The 24,793-nt window shown below is 43.6% G+C and overlaps 1 protein-coding gene across 10 annotated transcripts in view; it reads left to right on the top strand.

Annotated features, from left to right (window-relative positions):
* Positions 1 to 24,793, top strand: part of inpp4b (inositol polyphosphate-4-phosphatase type II B) — a 1,159,724-nt gene that overhangs the window by 1,060,870 nt on the left and 74,061 nt on the right. For 8 of the 10 annotated variants that reach the window (XM_086009058.1, XM_086009093.1, XM_086009068.1 and 5 more), the window contains 2 exons: positions 2,508 to 2,648; positions 20,115 to 20,212. In XM_086009058.1, the coding sequence (XP_085865184.1) occupies positions 2,508 to 2,648; positions 20,115 to 20,212 (239 nt within the window). Of the gene's footprint in view, positions 1 to 257; positions 322 to 2,507; positions 2,649 to 20,114; positions 20,213 to 24,793 lie in introns of those variants that run through there. The other 2 variants (XM_086009103.1, XM_086009087.1) reach the window with 2 other exon arrangements.

Here is a 24,793-nt window from a genome sequence, read left to right as displayed (position 1 = left end):
AAAGTCCATCTGGCCACTGCAAAAACTAGTAACCCTCAATCGCCCACTCACTGAAATATCTATCTAATTCTCCCTTAAATTTTTCCACATAACCAGTTTCCATGCATCCCTGGGCAGTTCAGTCCACAGTTCTGTGTAAAGTACTTTGTGCACATTCCTCCTTTTTTAAGCTTGAACCTTATCTCCTGCTTCTAGAGTTTGTGGCAATCTTAAATATATAACTGAAGTTTAATGTTTTATTTCTGAACAACTCTCAGGACTCTGTCATTCTTACCAACTGTGACCAGCAGCAGTGAAACTACACCCACCCGGCAAGATGGAGTAAGTTAGCTTGGGCAGAATCACAGTGCGCAGATGAGGAGGACCAAGAAACTGGTTGGAGGGCCAGCTTGGTTTGTTCCCTAGCTGCAGTGCCGAGGCTCTTGGACCTCACAGGACCTGTATATAAAAGGCGATTGCTGTTTCAGCAGGATTGTGTAAATGACTCACTTGAATCTGTTGAAAGTACTTTGCAACATCTGGCTTGGAGTGTGGAGAGGTTCACTAGACTCATTTGTGCAGTCACAAAAGAAGGCTTCCATCCATTATGGAGTGTGTAGCAACTCCAGGGCATCTGTAGCAGACCATCCCGCCTCCCCCACCAGTGGCACAGGTCTCAAGCACAGTCAGAGTATCTTCTGTGGCAATCTTGAGCTCCAATATACATAAGGCTGTCTTGTTTGACTTCAACATGCTGGGAGATTGGATGCAGAGAGCCTTAAAGTAAGACTACACAGATTGCACTACTGCCCTAAGGTCTGCTTCTATGCATATTACCTGTAGTAGTCATACTGAGGAAATGCCCACCAGCAAAGCCTTGGCTGGAGGTGCCAGTGACAGTAAATCTGCCAAAAATCAGACAGGACCAGGCAGCTACAGTTGCTCCGTATATCACTGAAATGTTGCCTATTAAAGACCAACCAATGTGGTCCAAGGACAGTTTCATGTGCAATATAATGAACTTTGGCTGCTCATATATTTAAAGACAATTCCACTGTTTGTTTTAAAGTATGTTTAAAATTCTAGTGAGGGGAGACTATTTTTAATGTACATCAGCTGGTAACTGCACCAGGTAGTAACTTCCTTTAGTGCCTCGGGACACACTCTTGCAGCAGCATCAGGTTAGGTACTGGCAGATAATAAAAAATAAGGTAAACCTGATTTAACAAAATTTGTACACAGTCATACCCCTGGAGTTTCCACCGAGATGAGGAGAGGTCTCCCGAACTCCCGCCGTAACTTCGGCAGAAGGTCAGTGGAATGCCGGGAATGGTGGGAGATTGAGAAAAATCCACAGAAATTCTACCCCTTAATGTCTTTGGCTGTAGCAACTTTGTTATAAACAGTTTACATCGTATTGCAGGCAAAAGGAACTATGAAAAAAGACACAACTTCTTACTTTGCAAACAGGACAGAATCGAAAGGGAACTGTCCACATTCTGAAGATAGTTGTATACATTTGTTCCAAATACATAACTGAATATCAAAATGTTGCATTTGTTATGGGTGTATTTTTATGACTTTGAGCATTAATGCTAGTTATTGTTCTAAATTGCTATGCATTATCGTCTACGTTTCTGAGTGTTCTGCTGGAATGCAGGCCCTCATCCATGGTCGTGTCACATAAGGTTCTTTCAGACTTCATCTGAATAATACTTCGAAATTGCAATACCATTTCTCTGCCAACATCAAAAAAATGGTTTCATTTCTTCCAAGAATGCACTATATTAAGAAGTGGTCTGTGGTATTGTCATAAAGCATTGGAGTTTGGGGATCGAGTTGTTCTGCATGTTAGAGTACCAATATATTTTGCCATAGACCAGCTTTTTTGTGGTTTGTGCCCATGATTACTCACATGATGAGTTCCTGCTATTGACTGGACTGTTGCCCAAGGTGCTGAGTGGAAATTGGGCGCCTGCTCAAATGGATTAAGTGTACAGCAAAGGATGATTAATGCATCTCTTAGACGTCTGGGAGCAAGTTGTCCTCATATCCTCTCTGTGAATAATATGTGGCCTTAGGGCAGAGAAATTAAAGTTTGCAAGTTAGAAATGTAAAAATGTCATTTTTGTGGATGTTTTATAATTTTAAGAAAGAGAAAATATTTTACTGCTCAATAGGTCACTCAAAGACCAGATTTCACACCTTGAATTTCATTTAAGTAAGATTCCAGGAGAACTAAAACAATTAAAGCAGCGCAGTATTGCCTGTTAAACTTTGCATGCAGGTTTTCAGAGTACCTTGTACCTACTCTTACACTTGTTGACATGCTGCTGCAAATCTCAATGTGGCATATTGAGTCCTTGGATATTTTTTTGAGAGATACAAGGGTCGATTTTGACTCCGGCAGTCAGGAATGGTGTGAGTTACAATTGGCCACATGTCTCGCATGTCTGAACAACCAGGTCAGATACCTTTTTAAAAATCCACAGTCTCTTCACTTCTCTCTTCTGTTGGCTTTATTGCAGAGATTTTTACACAGTGGAGGTACAGCTTCCCAGTAAATTGTTTGAGGTTTTGCCGCAGGAGATTAAAGATGGAAAGTTGCTGCGTGTGTATCCAGTGTTTTTTAACATCGGAATAAATGAACAACAAACTCTGGCAGAGAGGTATATACACATCATTTTGTTTATAAAATGTTTAATTGTTTATCTACAGAGCTATTTTATTGAGGGACTTGTTCATAACAGCATTATGTCTGCTATTCAGTGGGCAGCTGGGGCGGGGAATTCTTGTTTTGTTGGAGGTTTGCCAACTTTGTAGTCTAATACTGCACTCACAGGCCAAGTAAATTGCTTGCTTATATCTGCGCTTCTCAGCATTTTAAAGATCTGGATCAAGTACCCCCTCAATCTGTTTTTTACCCCAATTTAAGCAAATTTGGGTGTGACAGCAAATGTTGAAATGAACCACAGAGACTAAGATGATCTTAGCTTTGATACCTGGTCTATGCTGAGGTAGCTGATCTCAGCCAACACAGTGGTGTCAATACAACAATTAATCTTCAATTAGGGATGGAAAAGATCAGTTAGAGTTTCTGCCACTGCTTGCTATACAGTAATCCCACCATGGAAAATTTGCCCAATCCCAGAGTTTCCCACTGGCTGACTTAAAATCGGACATTCATTCCCTTTAAGGAAGGAAAAACTCCCAATTCCAACAGTCTATTGCAAAATAGGACCCATTCATTGTTACACATATTCTGTTTCGTGTTTGCTTTCTAAATAGCAGTCACATGTCCAGTGACTTGAGATACTAAGTTGCCCTCAAATTAAATTTGCTAAAATTAATATCACTAAAAATATTTGTGAATTAAATACAAGCACAATTTTGAGAATACTTCATATTGTTGCAGGTGTGTGTGCTAGCCATGTCTAAGCTTAACTAGTTTATCTGTGCCAGTGATTTTAAAAAAAGACTTGCATTATACAGCACCTTCCATGACTTCAGGATATCCCAAAGTGCTTTACAGCCAATGAAGGAAGTACTTTTGAAGTGTAGTACTGTTGTATTGTATGAATCACGGTAGCCAATTTGCAGACAGCAAGGTCCCTCAAACAGCAATGGAATAAATGACCTGCTACTCTGTTGTACCAGGACACCGGGAGAACTCCTCTGCTCTTCTTCGAAATAGTGTTATGGGATCTTTTACGTCCACCTGAGAGAGCAGACGGGGCCTCAGTTTAACATCTCATCTGAAAGACAGTACCTCCAACAGTGCAGCACTTTCTCGATACTGCACTGATGTGTCAGCCTGGATTATGTCTCAGGTCTCTGAAGTGAGATTTTAACCCACAACCTTCTGACTCAGAGGTGAGAATGCTACCACTGAGCCACAGCTGACACTTAAATATAATGGCCGTGAAATTCGGCTCCTTTGCGCCTGCTGTTAGCGCCTCCGGGGGGGGCGGTAACGGGCCGCAAAGGGCTTATTGCCCGGACGGGGACAATTTGGCGGGGCGTTACTGAGGCATTAGCCAATAGCGCAGCGCCCCGGGCCGCTGCGCTACCGGGGATGATGTCATCGCCGTGCGCTGCAACCCCTTACCGCCCATGCGAGGCTGCCACGGGCGGTGTCAGTGCTAACCTCGCAGGTCGCGAGCTGGGCGCTAATTAAAGGGGAGTGCGGCCGTGACCCGCGTCGCCGATTATATTTTTTTGGCCGACCTTTAGGTCAGCCCTCCGTGGCGGCCCTTGACGTGGTCCATGGCTGCAAATCGCGCAGCCTGGCACCGCGTCTCGGTGCCGGGCTGTAGCCACGGCACCATGCTGCCCTGGTGGGCTAGTGTGGCCAATCAGAGGCCCTGCAGAGCTTGCAATGTTCCTCCCCTTTAACGGAAGGGGAGGGGCGCTGCAAGGCGTCAGCGCTATGCGGAGCGGCCGCGCAGCAATTCGGCGCTATCGCGCTTTGCCCCATCGACACCGCCCCAAGAGGAAGTGGCGCGCCCAAGATAGCGATCTGTTTCCTCGCCGGGGCGGTACTTCCGTGCCGGGCGCTAAATCTCCAGCGATAATTCTGTTACCGCCCCCAAACGGGGCGTAACCGAATTTCGCCCCCAATGAGACTAAATGGCCCAGAAATTCGGGTCTCCATGGGTGAGTACGCATGGGGTACTCACGCGTGGGCCCGATGGTAGTGCCGGTTTCTTGCATGCACTGCGCATGCGCGGGAAACCGGCACTTCCGTTCCTCTGAACGAAGGGGTTCAGAGGTCGAACGCGTGCGCGTGGGAGTCTGCGCGTGCGCTTTGAACTTACGTTTTTTTACAGGTTTTTCCATGAAGGTAAGTCTTTAGATTTTAGAAATGTAAAAACCAGGCGTAAGGCCTGCATTTTAAAAGGTAAGTGGTCAATTAATTAAAATTAAAACATTTTTTCCACAGGTTTATTATTTTTAAATACTTTAAAGCAAGGTAAGTTTATTTTTAGCCCTGTTAGAATATTTAAAAAAAATTTTTTATTTAAATTATTGTTTAAAAGTTATTTAATGTAATTTATAGTTTATTTAAAAAGTGTGATGATTTTTAAAAATTTATTTGAAGGTTTACTGCTATTTTGGGGCCGTAGTATTTATAAGTTTTGACAGGTCTTCCTGTCACTACTTATGAATGGGCTTTTCCCTGCGCCGATTGGCTGCCCATGGCCCACGTGATCCCAGGGGATGCATCGAACTAACTACGCCCCTGGGACACGCAAGCACAGCGCGCCGGCAGCTGGGCCAGGCCCCAGATCGGAATTCCACAGGGCCCTACAGCTCAACTGCCGGCGCGCTAGGTAAGTGCAGGTCGGGGGCTTGCACCTGCGGGAAGCCCCCGACCCGAATTTCTGGGCCAATACCTTTGAAAAGTTACATTTTGCATGTTGTGTTTTTTTTAATTAATTTAAATCGAGCAAAGAACAGGCATGGGCATAACTGGCCGAATGGTTTCCTTCTGTGCTGTAAACATCTATATTAAAAAGGAAATAAAGGTATACAAACAGTCTAGCCAGTAGACCCCAGAATGGAAGATCAAATAAAGATATAAGGAAGAATAGAATATGAAAGTAAGCTTGCAGGGAACATAAAAACTGACTGCAAAAGCTTTTATAGATATGTGAAGAGAAAAAGATTGGTGAAGTCAAGCGTAGGTCCCTTGCAGTCAGAATCAGGGGAATTTATAATGGGGAACAAAGAAATGGCAGATCAATTAAATACATATTTTGGTTTTGTCTTCACAAAGGAGGACACAAATAACCTCCCAGAGATGTCGGGGAACATAGGGTCTGATGAAAGGGAGGAACTGAAAGAAATCAGTAGGGAAATGGTGTTAGGGAAATTGACGGGATTGAAGGCCGATAAATCCCCAGGGCCTGATAATCTACATCCTAGGGTACTTAAGGAAGTGGCCCTAGAAATAGTAGATGCATTGCTGATCATCATCCAACATTCGATGGAATCTGGAACAGTACCCATGGATTGGAGGGTAGCTAATGTTACCCCACTATTCAAAAAAGGTGGTAGAGAGAAAACGGGGAATTACAGACCAGTAAGCCTGACATCGGTAGTGGGGAAAATGCTAGAGCCCATTATAAAAGATGTAATAGCAGAGCACTTGGAAAACAGTGACAGGATCGGACAAAGTCAGCATGGATTTACAAAAGGTAAATCGTGCTTGACTAATCTACTGGAATTTTTTGAGGATGTAACTGGTAAAATAGATAAGGGAGAACCAGTGGATGTGGTGTATTTGGACTTTCAAAAGGCTTTCGATAAGGTCCCGCATAAGAGATTAGCGTGTAAAGTTAAGGCACATGGGATTGGGGGCAAGGTATTGACTTGGATAGAGAACTGGTTGGCAGACAGAAAGCAAAGAGTTGGAATAAACTGGTCTTTTTCCGAGTGGCAGGCAGTGACTAGTGGGGTACCGCAGGGATCGGTCCTTGGACCCCAGCTATTCACAATATATATTAATGATCTGGACAAGGGAACTAGATGTAATATCTCCAAGTTTGCAGACGACACAAAGCTGGGTGGGCGTGTGTGCTGTGAGGAGGATGCCGAGAAACTCCAGGATGATTTGGACAGGTTGGGCGATTGGGCAGAAGCATGGCAGATGCAATATAACGTGGATAAATGTGAGGTTATCCACTTTGGTGTCAAAAACAGGAAGGCAGATTATTATCTGAATGGCAATAGATTGGGAGAAGGGGAAGTGCAACGAGACCTGGGTGTCCTTGTGCACTAGTCGCTGAAGGTAAACATGCAGGTGCAGCAGGCGGTTAAGAAGGCAAATGGTATGTTGGCCTTCGTAGCGAGAGGGTTTGAGTACAGGAACAAGGATGTCTTGCTGCAGTTGTACAGGGCCTTGGTGAGACCACATCTTGAGTATTGTGTGCAGTTTTGGTTGCCTTATCTGAGGAAGGATGTTCTTGCCATGGAAGGAGTTCAGCGAAGATTCACCAGGCTGATACTTGGGATGGCAGGAATGACGTATGACGAGAGATTGGGTCGTTTGGGCTTATACTCTCTGGAGTTTAGAAGAATGAGAGGGGATCTCATTGAAACTTATAAAATTCTGACAGGACTGGACAGACTAGATGCAGGAAGGATGTTCCCGATGGTCAGGGAGTCCAGAACCAGGGGTCACAGTCTAAGGATAAGGGGTAAGCCATTTAGGACAGAAATGAGGAGGAATTTCTTCACCCAGAGAGTGGTGAACCTGTGGAATTCTCTACCACAGAAGGCAGTAGAGGCCAATTCATTAAATATATTCAAGAAGGAGTTGGATATATCTCTTAAGGCTAAAGGGATCAAGGGGTATGGGAAGAAAGCAGGGACAGGGTACTGAATTTGGATGATCAGCCATAATCGCATTGAATGGCGGAGCAGGCTTGAGGGGCCGAAAGACCTACTACTACTACTATCTTCTATGTTTCTATGAACAAGAAATTCTTATTTGGAGTATACAGCTGTATCAATATGTCTTCAATAACTTATCAAGTCAGAAATCAGATAACCCCTGATCAGAAAAACAAGCTCAAAGGTTAAAATGGGAAGAATAATGTTGTAATTACGTAGGATAAATGTTCAAGACTGAAGGACAGAGGATTTGATCGATTAGCATCATCTGCAGGGACTTTTGATGGGCTGAGTACAAGAACAAGTACCAAGGAGGTCAATGCATGAGATAATGAAGAACAAAATGATGAAATGTGATGATTCCACCTCTATTAAAGGAACATACCTGGACAATGTCCTAGAGTGTCTGACTGTCTTCCAGTGAACCACGGAGACCAAAACTTATATAGAATAGCTCCATTTATTTCATATAGTTTAGCAATCCATTCTTATTGCTCTGCTGTCATTGTAGCATAGATGAGGAGGAAATTACCTTACGCAGCATTTGATAACCAGTGTTTGGTTCTTTATTCATCATTGAGAGTCACATCCTGTTTATTTTCATAGCACATAGATTATTTCAGTGTAAATCAAGATGAAGCAAACTGAATACAGTTTCCGCCTGGGGTTATATTTGAGTGCTCAGATTTAACTCTGATATCAACCAATATTAAATGGTCTACCTGGAGTTTCCTTTTCCTGTAGGAAAGAGATGTGCGTCACTAAGCTGATGTGCATTTCCTGCTTCTCAGCTCAGGCCATCTATTAATGTCAAGAGTGGAAAATCTTTATTGTGAAATACAAAATATTTTCTAGTTTCCTTTCAAAACTGCTGTCATCACCTCCTTCCGCAAAAAAAACACGCTCAATTCATCTGTCCTTGCAAACTACTGCTCCAAACTCCCTTTCTACCTAAAAGTCTTTGAATATGTTGGCATTTCCCAAATCTGTGCCTATCTTTCCTGCAACTTCATCTTTGAATCTCTCCAATCAGGTTTCTTCTGATGTAACAGTATTGAAAGGGCCCAAATCATTGTCACAAAATCCATACTCTGACTATGACCATGGTGCGCTGTCCTTCCTCATCCTTCTCGACCTCTCCACACCTTTTGATACAGTTGACGAAACCAACCTCCTCCAACGCCTCTTTTCTGTTGTCCCGCTCAGTGGATAGCCCTTGCTTAGTTCTGCTTTTACCTATCCGATCATAACTCGAGCATCTAGTAATCCAGAGGACTGGACTAATAATCCAGAAAACGTGAGTTCAAACCTCACCATGACAGTTTGTGAATATGAATTCAATTAAAAAAAAAAAAAAATCAATCTGGAATAAAAAGCTGGTATCAGTAAAAGTGATCACGAAGCTGTTGGATTGTTGTAAAAACCCAACTGGTTCACTAATGTCCTTTAGGGAAGGAAACCTGCTGTACTTATCTGGTCTGGCCTATACGTGACTCCAGTCCCACACCAGCATGATTGATTCTTAACTGTCCTCTGAAATGGCCTAGCAAACCACTCAGTTGTATCAAATCTCTACAAATAAGAATAACGAGAATAAAACTGGATGGGCCGCTCGGCTGCAACCTAGGTATCGAATTTGGACACAAAAAGGCAAACACAGCCCAGTTGGCCCTGCAAAGTCCTCCTCACTAACATCTGGGGACTGGCACCAAAGTTGGGAGACTTAGTCATACTTATAAATCATACCCATCAGCCAATGTCCCAGACTCCTCTGTCACCATCCCTGGGTATATCCTGTCACACTGGCAGGGCTTACGGCAGGTGGTGAAAGAACCAACATGAGGGAATAACCTACTTAACCTTGTGCTCACCAATCAACTTGTCACAGATGCATCTATCCATGACAGTGTTAATAGGAGTGACTACTGCACAGTTCTTGTGGAGACCAAGTCCTGTCTTCACACGGAGGACACCCTCCATCGTGTCGTGTGATCCTGCCACTGTGCTATGTGGGACAGATTAAGAACAATTCTAGCAGCTCAAAACTGGGCATCCATGAGACACTGTGAGCCATCAGCAGCAGCAGAATTGTATTCCACCACAATCAGTAACCTCATGGCCTGGGCATATCACTCACTCCTCCATCACCATCAAGCCAGATGACCAACTCTGGTTCAATGAGGAGTGTAGAACAGCATGCCAACCTGGTGAAGCTACAACACAGGACTACATGCATGCTAAATAGTGGTAGCAGCATGCTATAGCAGAGCTAAGTGATTCCGACATAAGAACATAAGAAATAGGAGCAGGAGTCGGCCATTTGGTCCTTCGAGCCTGCTCTACCATTCAGTAAGATCATGGCTGATCTTCTACCTCAACTATACCTTCCTGCCCAATCTCCATATCCCTTGGTTCCCTTAGTATCCAAAAATATATCAACCTCTGTCTTGAATATACTCAACAACTGAGCAGCCACGTCCCTCGGGTAGAGAATTCCAAAGATTAGCAACCCTTTGAGTGAAGAAGTTTCTCCTCATCTCAGTCCTAAATAGACGACCTCTTATCCTGACACTGTGACCCCTAGTTCTAGACTCTCCAGCCAGGGAAACATCCTCCCAGCATCTACCCTGCAAAGCCCCTTAAGAATTTTATACATTTCAATGAGATCATCTCTCATTCTTCTAAACTCTAGGGAATATAAGACTAGTCTACTCAATCTCTACTCATAGGACAATCCCTCCATTCCATGAATCAGTCTAGTGAACCTTCGTTGCACTCCCTCTAAGGCAACTATATTCTTCCTTAGGTAAGGAGACCAAAACTGTACATGGTACTCCAGGTATGGTCTCACCAAGGCCCTGTATAATTGTAGTAAGACTTCTTTACTCTTGTACTCCAATCCTTTTGTAATAAAGGCTAACATACCATCTGCTTTTCTAATTGGTTGTTGTACCTGCATGTTAACTTTCTGCAATTCTTGTACAAGGACACACAGGTCCCTCTGAATACCAACTTTTCCCAATCTCTCACCATTTAAAAAAATATTCTGCTTTTCCATTTTTCCTACCAAAGTGGATAACTTCACATTTCTCCACCTTATATTCCATCTGCCATGTTCTTGCTCACTCACTTAACCTGTCTATATCCCTTTGCAGCCTCTTTGCGTCCTCCTCACAACTTAATTTCTTACCTAGCTTTGTATCGTCAGCAAGCTTGGATATATTACACTCAGTCCCTTCATCCAAGTCATTTATATAGATTGTAAATAGCTGAGACCCAAACACTGATCCTTGCGGTGCCCTACTAGTTATAGCCTGCCAACCCGAAAATGATCTGTTTATTCATACGCTCTGTATTCTGTCCATTACCCAAACCTCAATCCATGCTAATATATTACCCCCAATCGCATGAGCCCTAATTTTGTGTAATAGCCTCTTGTGTGGCACCTTATCAAATGCCTTCTGAAAACCCAAATATACTACATCCACTGTTTCCCCCTTATCTACGCTGCCAGTTACAACCTCAAAACACTCTTAACAGGTTTTCCAAACACGATTTCCCTTTCATAAATCCGTGTTGACTCTGCCCAATCATATTATGATTTTCTAAGTGCCCTACTACCACGTCTCTCATAATAGATTCTAGCATTTTCCCTACTACTGATGTCAGGCTAACTGGCCTATAGTTCCCTGTTTTCTCTCTCCCTTTTTTCAATAGTGGGGTTACATTTGCTACCTTCCAATCTGCAGGAACCGTTCTAAAATCTAGGGAATTCTGGAAGATCAAAACCAATGCATCCACTATCTACATAGCCACCTCTTTTAAAACCCTAGGATGTAGCCCATCAGGTCCAAGAGATTTGTTAGCTTTTGGTCCCATTAATTTATCCATGACTATTTCTTTCCTAATACTAATTTCTTTAAGTTCCTCATTCTCACTAAACCCTTGGTTCCCTACTATTTCCAGAATGTTTTTTGTATCTTCTTCCATGAAGACAGATACAAAGTATTTGTTTAATGTTACTGTCATTTCCTTATTCCCCATTATAATTTCTCCTGTCTCTGCCTGTAAGGGAAGTACATTTACTTTCACTAATCTCTTCCTTTTTACATATCTATAGAAGCTTTTACAATCTTTTTATGTCTCTTGCTAATTTATTCTTACATTCTATTTTCTCTCTCTTTATCAATTGCTTTGTCATCTTTGGCTGAATTCTAAAATCCTCCCAATCCTCAGGCTTACTGCTCTTTCTGGCAATATTACAAGCCTCTTCTTTTAATCTAATACTACCTTTAACTTCTCTTATTAGCCATGGTTGGACCATTTTTCCCATTGGATTTTTATTCCTTAAGGGAATGTATATTTGTTGCAACTTATGAATTATTTCTTTAAATGTTTGCCATTGTTTATCTACTATCATATCTTTTAATCTAGTTTCCCAATCTACCTTCGCCAACTCACTCCTCATACCAACATAGTTTGCTTTATTCAGATTTAAAAGACCCTAGTTTCGTACTTAACTAAATCACTCTCAAACTCAATATAATATTATGATCACTCTTCCCCAGAGGCTCCTTTATGACAAGGTTATGAATTAACCATGGCTCGTTGCACAATACTAGATCTAAAATAGCCTGTTTCCTAGTTGATTCCTCGACATACTGATCTAGAAAACTATCTCGAATGCACCTCATGAATTCATCCTTCGCACTATTATTGCAAATTTGGTTTGCCCAGTCTATATGAAAATTAAAGTCCCCATAATTACTGTATTACCCTTGTTAGGACTCCGTCATCGACGTCTGCCCTTGTTGACAGTAGGCTCCCGAGGTATAGAAAGTGGGCCACATTGTCTAAGGCCTCGTCATAGATTTTGATAATCGGGGAGCAGTACTGTGTGGCGGGGGCAGGTTGGTAGAGGACCTTTGTCTTACGGATGTTTAGTGTAAGGCCCATGCTCTCGTACACATCCATGAAGGTGTTGACAATGGTTTGGAGTTCGGCCTCAGAGTGAGCACAGACGCAAGCATTGTCTGCATACTGTAATTTGATGACAGAGGATGGGACGACCTTGGATCTGGACTGGAGTGCTCTACTCGGAACTCCAACACGGCAAGAGAGCCCTAGGTGGGCAGAGGAAATGCTTCAAGGACACCCTCAAAGCCTCCTTGAAAAAGTACAACATCCCCACCAACACCTGGGAATCCCTGGCCCAAGACGGCACAAAGTGGAGGAGAAGCATCCAGGAAGGTGCCGAACACCTCGAGTCTCTTCGCTGGGAGCAAGCGGAAGCCAAGCGCAAACAGCGGAAGGAGCGCAAGTCAACCCAAGCATCCCACCCACCCGCCCCTTCAACCACCGTCTGCCCCACCTGTGATAGAGACTAGGTCCCGCATTGGACTCATCAGTCACCTGAGAACTCATTTTTAGTGTGGAAGCAAGTCATCCTCGGTTCCGAGGGACTGCCTAAGAAGAGAATTACACTTGTTACATGCACCTCGAATTTTCTGATTTATACTGTTCCCGACACTACAACTACTGTTAGGGGGCCTAAAAACTACTCCCACCAGTGTTTTCTGCCCCTTGTTTCTTAGCTCCACCCAAAATGATTCTACATCTTATTTTTCTGAGCTAAGATCCTTTCTCACTACTGTCTTCATCCCATTGTTTATTGTCAGGGCTAGCCCCATCCTTTTCCATTTTGCCTATGTCTTCAAAAAGTCAAGTATCCTGGAATATTAAGTTCCCAACCTTGGTCACACTGCAACCACGTCTCCGTAGTGGCTATTAGATCAAACCCATTTATTTCTATCTGTGCTATTAATTCATCTATTTTGTTGTGAAGGCTACGCACATTCTGGTTTGTACCTTTAGCTTTAACTTTTTTCTATTTTTCCCTGATATCGCCTTAGTCACTAATGCACTATTACCTTTGTAAAGCTCTCCCTTCCTGACCCATTCTGCTTATTTTTATCCAGATCGCTACTCTGCTCTACAACCTTGACATTTCTCTTACTGCTTTTGAATTTACCTTTTCCTGAATCCTCCCATCTCCCCCTTTATTAGTTTAAAGCCCTATCTACCGCCCTAGTTATTCGATTCGCCAGGACACTGGTCCCAGCCCAGTTTATGTGGAGCCCGTCCCAACAGAACAACTCCCTCTTTCCCCAGTGCTGGTGCCAGTGCCCTGTGAAGCAAAACCCCTTCCTCCCACACCACTCTTTCAACCAGTGCATCAGGTCAAAGCTCTGTAGTCCTGCCACATTCAGTCATGAATAGTGGTGGACAATTAAGCAACTAATGGGGGAGCAGGCTCCATGAACATCACCATCCTCAATGATGGCAAAGCCCAGCACATGAGTGCAAAAGACAAGGCTGTAGCGTTTGCTACCAACTTCAGCCAGAAGTGTCGAGTGGATGATCCTTCTCAACTTCCTCCTGAGGTCCCACCATCACAGATACCAGTCGTCAGCTAATTTGATTCACTCCACGTGATACCAAGAAACAGCTGAGTGCATTGTACATTGTAATGGCTATTTAAGGGTCCCGACAACATCCCGACTGTAGTGCTGAAGACCTCTGCTCCAGAACTAGCCCTGCCTCTAATCAAACTGTTTCAGCACTGGCATCAACCTGACAATATGGAAAGTTGCCCAGGTATGTCCTATCCACCACAAGCAGGAAAATTCCAACCTGATCAATTACTGTCTGGTCAGCCTACTCTCAATCATCAGCAAAGTGATGGAAGGATTCATCGACAGTGCCATCAAGCAGCACTTACTCACCAATAAACTGCTCACCGAATCTCAGTTTGGGTTCCGCCAAGACCACTCGGCTCCCAACCTCATTACAGCCTTGGACAAAGGAGCTAAATTCCAGAGGTGAGGTGAGAGTGACTGCCCTTGACATCAAGGCAGCTTTTGACCAAGTGTGGCATCAAGGAGCCCTAGTAAAACTGAAGTCAATGGGAATCGGGGGGGGGGGTGCGGAAATGCTCCATTGGCTGGAGTCATACCTAGCACAAAGGAAGATGGTTGAGGGTCAATTGTCACAGCCCCAGGACATCACTGCAGGAGTTCCTCAGGGCAGTGTCCTAGGCCCAACCATCTTCAGCTGCTTCATCAATTACCTTCCCTCCAACATAAGGTCAGAAATGGGGATGTTCGCTGATGACTGCACAGTGTTCAGCGCCATTCACAACTCCTCAAATGATGAAGCAGTCCATGCCCGCATGCAACAAGACCTGGACGATATTCAGGCTTGGGCTGATAAGTGGCAAGTAACTTTCGCGCCACACAAGTGCCAGGCAATGACTATCTCCAACAAGCGAGAGTCTAACCACCTCCCCATGACATTTAACGGCATTACCATCGACGAATCCCCCACCATCAACATCCTGGGGGTCACCATTGACCAGAAACTTAACTGGACCAGCCACATAAATACTGTGGCAACAAGAGCAGGTCAGAAGCTAGGTATTTTCTGGCGAGTGTCTCACCAAAGCCTTTCCACCAACTACAAGGCACAAGTAAGGAGTGTGATGGAATACTCTCCACTTGCCTGGATGAGTGCAGCTCCAACAACACTCAAGAAGCTCGACACCATCCAGGACAAAGCAGCCTGCTTGATTGGCACCCCATCCACCACCTTAAACATTCACTCCCTCCACCAATGGCATACCGTGGTTGCAGTGTGTACCATCTACAAGATGCACTGCAGCAACTCGCCAAGGCTTCTTCAGCAGCACCTCCCAAACCCACAACCTCTTCCACCTAGAAGGACAAGGGCAGCAGGCACATGGGAACACCACAACCTTCAAGTTCCCCTCCAAGTCACACACCATCCTGACTTGGAAGTATATCGCCGATCCTTTTTCGTCGCTGGGTCAAAATCCTGGAACTCCCTCCCTAACAGCACAGTGGGAGTACATTCACCACACAGACTGCAGCGGTTCAAGAAGGTGGCTCACCACCACCACCTTAAGGGCAATTAGGGATGGGCAATAAATGCTGGTCTTGCCAGCAATGCCCACATCCCATTAACGAATTTTAAAAAAAGGACAAAAGAGCTGAAATCCAGAGGTGAGGTGAGAGTGACTGCCCTTGACATCAAGGAAGCATTCGACTGAATGTGGCATCAAGGAGTCCTAATAAAACTGCAGTCAATGGGAATCTGGTGGAAAACATTCCAGTGGCTGGCACAAAGGTTGTGGTTGTGTTTGTTGGAGGTTAATTATCTCAGCCCCAGGACATCACTGCAGGTCTGAAGTAGGGCTATTCGCTTATGATTGCAGTGTTCCATTCCATCCACCGTGGCTGCAGTGTGTACTGTCAAGAGATGAACTGCAATATATCGGCAAGGCTTCTTCGACAGAACCTCCCAAACCCTCGACCTCCACCAAGTAGAAGGACAAGGGCAACAGGTGCATGTGAACATCATCACATCCCGGTTCCTCTCCAGTCAACACAGCATCCAGACTTGGACATTCCTCCATCGTGGCTGCATCAAATTCCTGGAACTCCCTACCTAATAACACCGAGGGAGTACCTTCACAACATGGACTGCAGCGGTCCAAGAGGAAGGCTCACCACCATCATCTCAAGATATTGTCAATAAAGACTTGCCTTCCCAAGAATGAATTAAAAAAATCTCCAGCAATGGTTGTTCTTCCCGTCCCCACACTGTTACCTCTGAAATCCCCTATGGGTCTGTCCTTTGTCCCCTCCTCTTCTTCATCTGCATGCTGTCCCTCAGCGACATCATCTGCAGGCATGGAGTTAGCTTCCACATATATGCTGACAACACCTAGCTGCACCTTTCCACCACTTGTCTTGACCCCTCCACTGGATCTGAATTGTCTGACATAAAGTGATAGATGGCAGAAATATTAAATAATTACTTTGCCTCAGTATTTACCAGGGAGATAGAACAGGTGGACATGACATTGGATCATGAGATTAGTAATGAAATAACTGCATTTTTAAAATAAAAAGAGGAGATATATTAAATAAACTAAGTAAACTCAAAGAGGAAAAAAAAACCTGGATTAACTGTGCATTTTAAAAGAATCTAGGGAAGAGATAGCAGAGGCATTACTGCATATATTTAATAATTAATTAGAATAAGGTGTAGTGCCAGAGGATTGGCGGATAGCTAATGTAATACCTATATTTAAGAAAGGAGACAGAACATGTCCAGGGAACTATAGACCAGTCAGCTTGACATCGGTGGTAGGAAAAATAATGGAATTCCTACTAAAGGAGAAAATAGAAGAACTTCCAAAAGCCAAAAATATAATAATGAATAGTCAGCATGGATTTCAAAAGGAAAAGTCTTGCTTGACCAACCTCATTGGAATTTTTTGAAGAGGTAACAGAGAGAGTAGACAAGGGTAATGCAGTAGATGTAATTTATCTAGATTTTCGAAAGGCCTTCGATAAGGTACCACATAATAGACTAATAAATAAGGTCAGAGAATGCAGACTGACACCCACCGCTACCTCCACCGCCTCTCTCAACACTTCCACTGCCTTTGTGTATCTGACATCCAATCCTGGATGAGCCAAAACTTACTCCAATTAAATATTGGGAACACCTAAGCCATTGTTTTCAGCTCCACCACAAACTCTGTTCCTTGGCCACCGATTCCTTCTCTGTTCCCTGGCAACCATCTCAGGTTGAACCAAATGGTTTGCCACCTCAGCATCCCTGAACTGAACTTCCAACTCCATAATCCTCTCTATCACAAAGACATCCCACTTCCACCTCCCTAACATTGCCCATCTCTCCCCCTGCTTCAACCCACCTTCCCTCCTATAGCTGAGGGTTTACAGCTTTCAGAAGTTTCTGCAGTGTATGTGTTATGGAAATTCCAATGTTCTTGCCAACAATATGTGGAAGGAGCTCAGACTTTTGTCACAAAGATTAAGACCATCTGTTCATTTGCCTCTGCCACCTCCCCCAATTCCCATGTCCACCAAGCCAAACCTCTCCCAAGGCTCCTCTATGCCCTAGCCCTGAACCCATGTCTTTCTTTAGTTTCTCCCTTACCTCCTGCTCTTTCTATGTGAATGAGACCCACTTCCTGGCTCCTTTGACCCCATTCCCACTGAACTGTTGGCCACTAATGTACTACTCATGTTTATTTCAGCATCACTACACCACACAAAGTAAAAACAAAGACAAGAGGGCCTAAAAAGTGAAGCTGCGGGCTGTAAAGATTGATTAGATAAGATTAACAACTCTACATATGTTAGAAATTCAAAACAAAAACAAACAGCTCAATCAGCAGCATCTATGAAAATAAATACATTTTTTGGGACCAGAGTTCTTTACAACTAGGGGTTGAATATAAGAGGACAAGAACATAAGAAATAGGAGCTGGAGTCGGCCATTTGGCCCTTCGTGTCTGCTCCGCCATTCAACAAGATCATTGCTGATCTTCTACCTCAACTCCACCTTCCCGCACTATCCCCATACCCCTTAATTCCCTTAGTTCCCAAAAATGTATTGACCTCTGTCTTGAATATACTCAATGACTGAGTATCCACAGCTCTCTGGGGTAGAGAATTCCAAAGATTCACAACCCTTTGAGTGAAGAAATTTCTCCTCATCTCAGTCCTAAATGGCCAACCCGTTATTTTGAGACTGTGACCCCGTGTTCTAGATTCCCCAGCCAGGGAAAACATTTTCTCAGCATTAACCCTGTCAAGCCCCTTAAGAATTTTATATGTTTCGATTAGATCACCTCTCATTCTTCTAAACTCTAGGGAATATAGGCATAGTCTACTCAATCTCTCCTCATGGGGCAATTCCCTCATCCCAGGAACCAGTCTAGTGAAACTTTGTTGCTCTCTCTCTCGAAGGCAAGCATGTCTTTCCTTTGGTAAAGACACAGAATAAAACACCTCAATTAGTAAGTACACAACATATCCACGTACTTAAAAGATACTGGTTAAATAAACTTAATTTCTTAAATTTGGTGCGCTGTCTCTGCTCTTTCACAAATACACCACACAAACACCCTCCGTTTTTCACTGGATAATCCCGCCTCTGCCTGCATTTTGTTCATCTAATTTATTTATGATGTAGAAGCAGCTCAATTTCCCTTGCTTTGATTGGTCAGTTCCGCCATCAGTCATCAGTCACTCTGGTTTGACGACATGGTGGGCGGCGCCTCCAGCATGTCATGACTGTAAGCATCAGCCGCACCCGTAATAACTAATTATAATGTACTCTTTTTGGATGTAACTAATGGGGGTGAACTTTTAAATTTATTTTCCTAAATCTGTAGGCCAGAGTTTATTGCCTGAAACTATTTTACAAATAATTACTGACCATTTTATTCGGGGACTAGCTTCCAGAACCGGGTCTCTTCCGGGGACATTGTTTGCCCAGGGACACAGTATCTAATCCGGGGACTGTCCCCGGAAAATGAGGACGTATGGTCACCCGACCTAATCCGATCCCGCACCAAGTCCTGCTCACCTGTCATTCCTGTCCTTGCTGACCTAAATTGTCTCCCCTTCCCCCAATGCCTCCACTTTAAAATTCTCATCCTTGTGTTTAATCTATTCATGGCCTTGCCTATCCCTATCTCTGTAATGTCATCCAGCCTACAACCCCTGTCCCCCCACCTCAAGAACTCTGTGTTCCTCTGAATCTGGCCTCTTGTGTATTCCTCTTCCCTTTGTCCCACCACTGGCGGTTGTGCCTTCAGCCATCTAAACCCCTCACTCTGGAATTCTCTCTCTGAGCCCTGCCTCTCCACCCACCGTGCCTCCTTTATGGTCCTCATTAAAACCTGCCTCTTTGTTGATGTGGATGCTGGCAACAGGCTCAGACTCTGTGAAGACCCTATAGTTGAACAGTCTTCCAACACTCATTTTAGGCTCACATATAAAGATTGGCCATTTGGATGAGGTGCCAGAGAGTTGCTGGTGTTTGTAGCCAGAGCGTGCCTTGAACTCAGAATTGTGCCCAACATGATTCAGACTGAGTACCTTCAGGAGATAAGGAGAGATAATTGAGAAGACATTTTTAAAAATGCTAAAATCTGATGGATGGAGGTATTGAATAGTTGAGGTATACAGACCAGGAAGTTTCAGGTTTGATCCTGGATGTGCGCAGAGTTATCTGATCTCAGGTAGGGTACTATAATTGTCCTCTACACCTCTGGGTTAGTGAGTGGAAATTTGAGCATAGTTCCCTCTTCTAATTGCTTTCTGACAACTCTTACTGGAAGTGTGTTTATGTGTGGACGTGTGTGAGCCTTGATGGTGAATGTTGGCAGGCTATTCGATTGCAGGAGCATTGCAGTCAAGCCTGATCTCGTCCACACAGAAGAACATCAAGGGTCACTGGATAGTAATCACATTCTTTCAATTTTGCACACTGTAATTTCCAGGCTTTAGTATGTAATTAAGGGGAATTCCCCTGGTGCCCTGGCCAACATTTATCCCTCAACAAACAGATTATCTGGTCATTTATCTCATTGCTGTTTGTGAGACCTTGCTGTGTGCAATTTTGGCGACAGCATTTCGCTACATTACAGTTGTGACTTTGAAAGTACTTCATTAGCCATGAAACACTTTTGGATGTGCTGAGGTTGTGAAAGGTGCTATATAAATGTAAGTTTTAACATTTCTTTCTTTAGTTTTACTTTAAACGTTATGCAATTCAGATAGTAAAATTAAAATTGTGATATTGACTAATTAGAATTTATCTTTTATCATTAGGTTTGGAGATATTTCTCTGCAGGAAATTATCAATCAAGAGAATTTTAAACTACTCAGTAAATATTACAAATCATTTCAAGAAAAACTATCCGCTGATTGTAAGTATATGTTTGTTTCAGTATTGTTAATTTGTAAGCAGACAGATATAACTCACTAATTTATCAGGTTATATGGAATGTTTAAAAGTTCCTAAATATGATCTTCCTTAATCTTGAAAGTTATATCCTGTTCTTCAATATTAACCATTGTACCCCAGTGTAACGATCAATAAATGTTTCTGGAGAAGTATGAAATGGCATTGACCAAAAGAATTTTAAGATTAAAATCTTCAAAAAGAAAGTTTGAAAGGTATATTGAAAACACTTAGAAGATGTTGCAGTACATTACAAACTCAGTATGATAAGTTCTGCTAGGAATGTTTTATCAGTATTGTTTTGCCTAGTCTGGCAGAAGCTCCACTACGATCAGCTGAGGAACTCAAACTAAGTCCAGATCTCACTCTGGGTTGATGTTTGTATGACATCATGGAAACTAGTCACTAAGTGAAGCATCACATTTTGTTTGCATGAGGAGCATGTTTCCCCACTTCGGAAGATTAGGGGGCAAATTTTCCCACTTCAGAGGATGGAGACAAATAACTGGGAGAAGAAGAATATTGCTCAAGCATTTTTCTTTGTTAGACTTATCATTAACAATGTCGATGGAGATGCCTTGACCAACATACTTCCAGTAAAAACTGCTTTGTTAGCCCATGGCTTTGGAATAATTAGGGTTCCCTGTAATTTGGTGCCAGCTTCAATCTCGACACCAATAGACATTAACCCCAGATACAGAAAATTATATAATGACATATGTGCTATTTGCTAGTTTGTCAGTCCAACTTAAAAAACATTTTTTCAAGGAGCTTGATGGATAATGCAGCATTGAAACAGCCCTTATCAAACTCACAAATGACATACTATGTGACTGTGACCATGGTGCACTATCCCTCCTCATCCTTCTCGACCTGCCTGCAGTCTTTCACACGGTTGACCACACCATCCTCCTCCAACACCTCCCCAGTCGTAGCCAAAGAATCTGTTGCAATGGCTTCTCTTCCCACCCCAACATCATTAACACTGGAGTCCCCTGAGGATCTATCCTTGGCCTCCTCCTATTTCTCATCTATATGCTGCCATTCGGCAACATCATCCGAAAACGTCTCAGATTCCACATGTGCGATGACAACACCCAACTCAACCTCACCCCCGCCTCTCTGGACCCCTCCACCTCATCTGATTTCTCATGCTGCTTGCCCGACATCCAGTATTGAATGAGCAGAAACTTCTTCCACGTAAATATTGGGAAGACCAAAGCCACTGTCTTTAGCCCCCGCCACGATCTGCGTTCCCTAGCCACCGCTTCCATCCACCTCTCTGACCACTGTTTGAGGCTGAACCGGACTGTTGCAACCTCAGTGTCCTATTTGGCCTTAAGCTGAGCTTCTGACCCCATATCTTCTCCATCACCAAGACTTCCACTTCATAGAGTCATAACGGCACAGAAGGAGGCCATTTGGCCCATCAAGTCCGTGCCAGCACTCTGTAGAGCAAACCAGTCAGTCCCATTCCCCCGCTCTATCCCCGTAGCCCTGCAAATTTATTTCCCTCAAGTGCCTATTCAGTCACCCCTTGAAAACATTGAGTGTCTCCACTTCCACCACTTCCGTCGGCAGCGAATTCCAGGTTATCACCACTCGCTGCGTAAAAAAGTTTTCCTTCACGTCTCCCCTGTATTTCTTGCCCAGAACCTTAAATCTGTGTCCCCTAGTCCTTGTACCATCAACTAGTTGGAACAACTTTTCCCCATCTAGCCTATCCAAACCCGTCATAATCTTGTACACCTCTATTAAATCACCTCTCAACCTCGTTTGCTCTAATGAAAACAAATCCAGCTTCTCCAACCTGTCCTTGTAGCTAAGATTCCCCCAGCTGGTAAATCTCCTCTGCAACCTCTCAAGGGCCTTCACATCCTCCCTAAAGTGTGGTGACCAGAACTGGACGCAATACTCCAGTTGTGGCCTAACCAGTGCTTTATAAAGGTTCAGCATAACTTCTCTACTTTTGTACTCAATATCATATTTATGAAGCCCAAGATCCCATATGCTTTGTTAACCACTCTCTCAATATGTCCTGCCACCTTCAGGGACCTATGCACAAGTCCCAGATCCCTCTGTCCCTGCACACTCTTTAAAACTGTGCCATTAAGTGTATATTGCCTCTCCCTGTTCCTTCTGCCAAAATGCATCACCTCACACTTCTCTGTATTAAATTCCATCTGCCCATTCTGCTAGCCTTTCTATTTCCTGTTGCAGTCGATTGGTATCATCATCACTGTTTGCCACACCCCCAGGTTTGGTGTCATCGGCAAATTTAGAAGTTCTACTCTCTATTCCAATATCCAGGTCATTTATATGAGCAGTGGCCCCAGCACTGACCCTTGGGGAACACCACTGTCTACCATCCTCCAGTCTGAAAAACAGCCATTTAGCACAACTCGCTGTTTTCTGTTGTTAAGCCAATTCCTTATCCAAGCTGCCACAGACCCACCTATTCCATGAGTCTCAATTTTGTAAACCAGCCTTCTATGTGATACTTTGTCAAATGCCTTCCAAAAATCCATGTAGACAACATCCATTGCATTCCCTTCATCAATCCTCTCTGTTACTTCATCAAAAAATTCGATTAGATTAGTCAAACACCATCTGCCTTTTACAAATCCGTGTTGGCTCTACTTAATTAACTTAAATCTCTCCAAGTGCCCATTAATTTTTTCCTTCTAAAACTTTACCCACCACTGATGTTAAACTGACCAGCCTGTACTTACTAGGATTGTCTTTGCATCCTTTCTTGAACAATGGTGTCACATTTGCCACTTTCAAATCCTCAGGCACCTCCCCCGCATCTAGGGAAGATTGGAAAATATTGGCAAGCCCGTCCGCTATCTCCTCCCCCAATTCCCTTAGCAACCTGGGATGCAAGCCATCTGGACCAGGCGACTTGTCCACTCTAAGCATACCCAGCCTTTCTAGTATATCCTGTCTATCAATTTTCACCCCTTCCATTGCTTCTACCTTTTCCACTTCTACGGATATTTTGTCAGCATCCATCTCCTTAGTAAACACCGATACAAAGTACTCGTTGAGTATTCTAGCCTTGCCCTGTGCCTCTAAGCATATATGACCACCTTTGTCTCTAATAGGCCCCACCCCGCCTCTTACTACCTGCTTACTGTTTACATGCCCGTAGAAGATTTTTGGGTTCCCTTTTATGTTAACCGCCATTCTACTCTCATATTCTCTCTTTTCCAATCTTATTTTCATCTGCACATTCCCTCTCAACTTATTGTATTTGGTCTGGTTCTCCCTTGAAGAATTCACCTGACATGCATCAAACACCCTCTTTTTTTGTTTCATCATCTTCTCTGTCTCCCTCGTCATCCAAGGAGCCCTTGCTTTGGTTCCCTTACCCTTCCCTCTTGTTGGAATGTACCTAGCCTGTACTTGGAACACCTCCTCCTTAATGATCACCCATTGTTCTGTTACAGTTTTTCCTATCAGTCTTTGGTTCCATTTTACCCTGGCTAGATCCTTTCACATCCCATTTGAAGTTAGCCCTATTCCAGTTTAGAAGTTCCACTCTAGGTTGTTCCTTGCTCCTCTCCATTGCTAATCTAAATCTTATGATACGATGATCACTCGTACCCAAGTGTTCTCTCACAGACACTTGGTCAACCTGGCCCACCTCATTCCCCAGCACCAGATCCAGCAATTCCTCCTTCCTAGTTGGGTCAAGAACATATTGGTCAAGGAAATTTTCCTGAACACATTTCAGAAATTCCGCCCCCTCCTTACCCTTTACCCTAGCATTATCCCAATCAATATTTGGGTAATTAAAGTCCCCCAATATCACCATTCTATAGCTCTTGCATATCTCTGCGATTTCCCTGCAGATTTTCTCCTCTACCTCCCTCTCACTATTTGGAGGCCTATCGAATACTCCCAATAGCGTGATCATACCGTTTTTGCTCCTCAACTCTAACCAAATGGATTCTGTCCTTGTCCCCTCAAGAACATCCTCCCTTTCCAACACTATAATGTCTTCCTTAATCAGCACTGCCACCCCACCTCCCTTTTTTCCTTCCCTATCTTTTCTGAACACCTTGTACCCTTGAATATTAAGTGCCCAGTCCTCATCATTTTTAAGCCATGTTTCCATTATTGCCACAACATCATATTGCCACATGGCTAATTGTGCTTGTAGCTCACCAACCTTATTCACCACACTTTGTGTGTTTACATACATGCATTCTAAACCCTTTTTTGAATTTTTCATAGTCTTTCTTAGTCTGCTCCTATCTAATATGGTACTACTACCACTTCTAGTACTATCTTCTCTAGTACTATCCAACACAATCACTCTTTTATGCACCTTATTCCTCTTTTCTACTTTATATGCTGGTGTCCATCTCCCTGCCAAACTAGTTTAAACCCTCCCCAACAGCACTAACATACCTCCCTGTGAGAATATTGGTCCCGGCTCTGTTGAGGTGTGACCCGTCCGGCTTGTACAGGTCCCACCTTCCCCAGAAATGGTTCCAATGCCTCAGGAATCTAAAGCCCTTCCTCCATCTCTCCAGCC

Source organism: Somniosus microcephalus, chromosome 2, assembly GCF_052327205.1.
Source record: "Somniosus microcephalus isolate GS21.2 chromosome 2, FLI_Smic_1.0, whole genome shotgun sequence".
NCBI lineage: Eukaryota > Metazoa > Chordata > Chondrichthyes > Squaliformes > Somniosidae > Somniosus > Somniosus microcephalus.
Note: the sequence above shows the minus strand (reverse complement) of the source record. Positions and strands in the feature narration are given on the sequence as shown.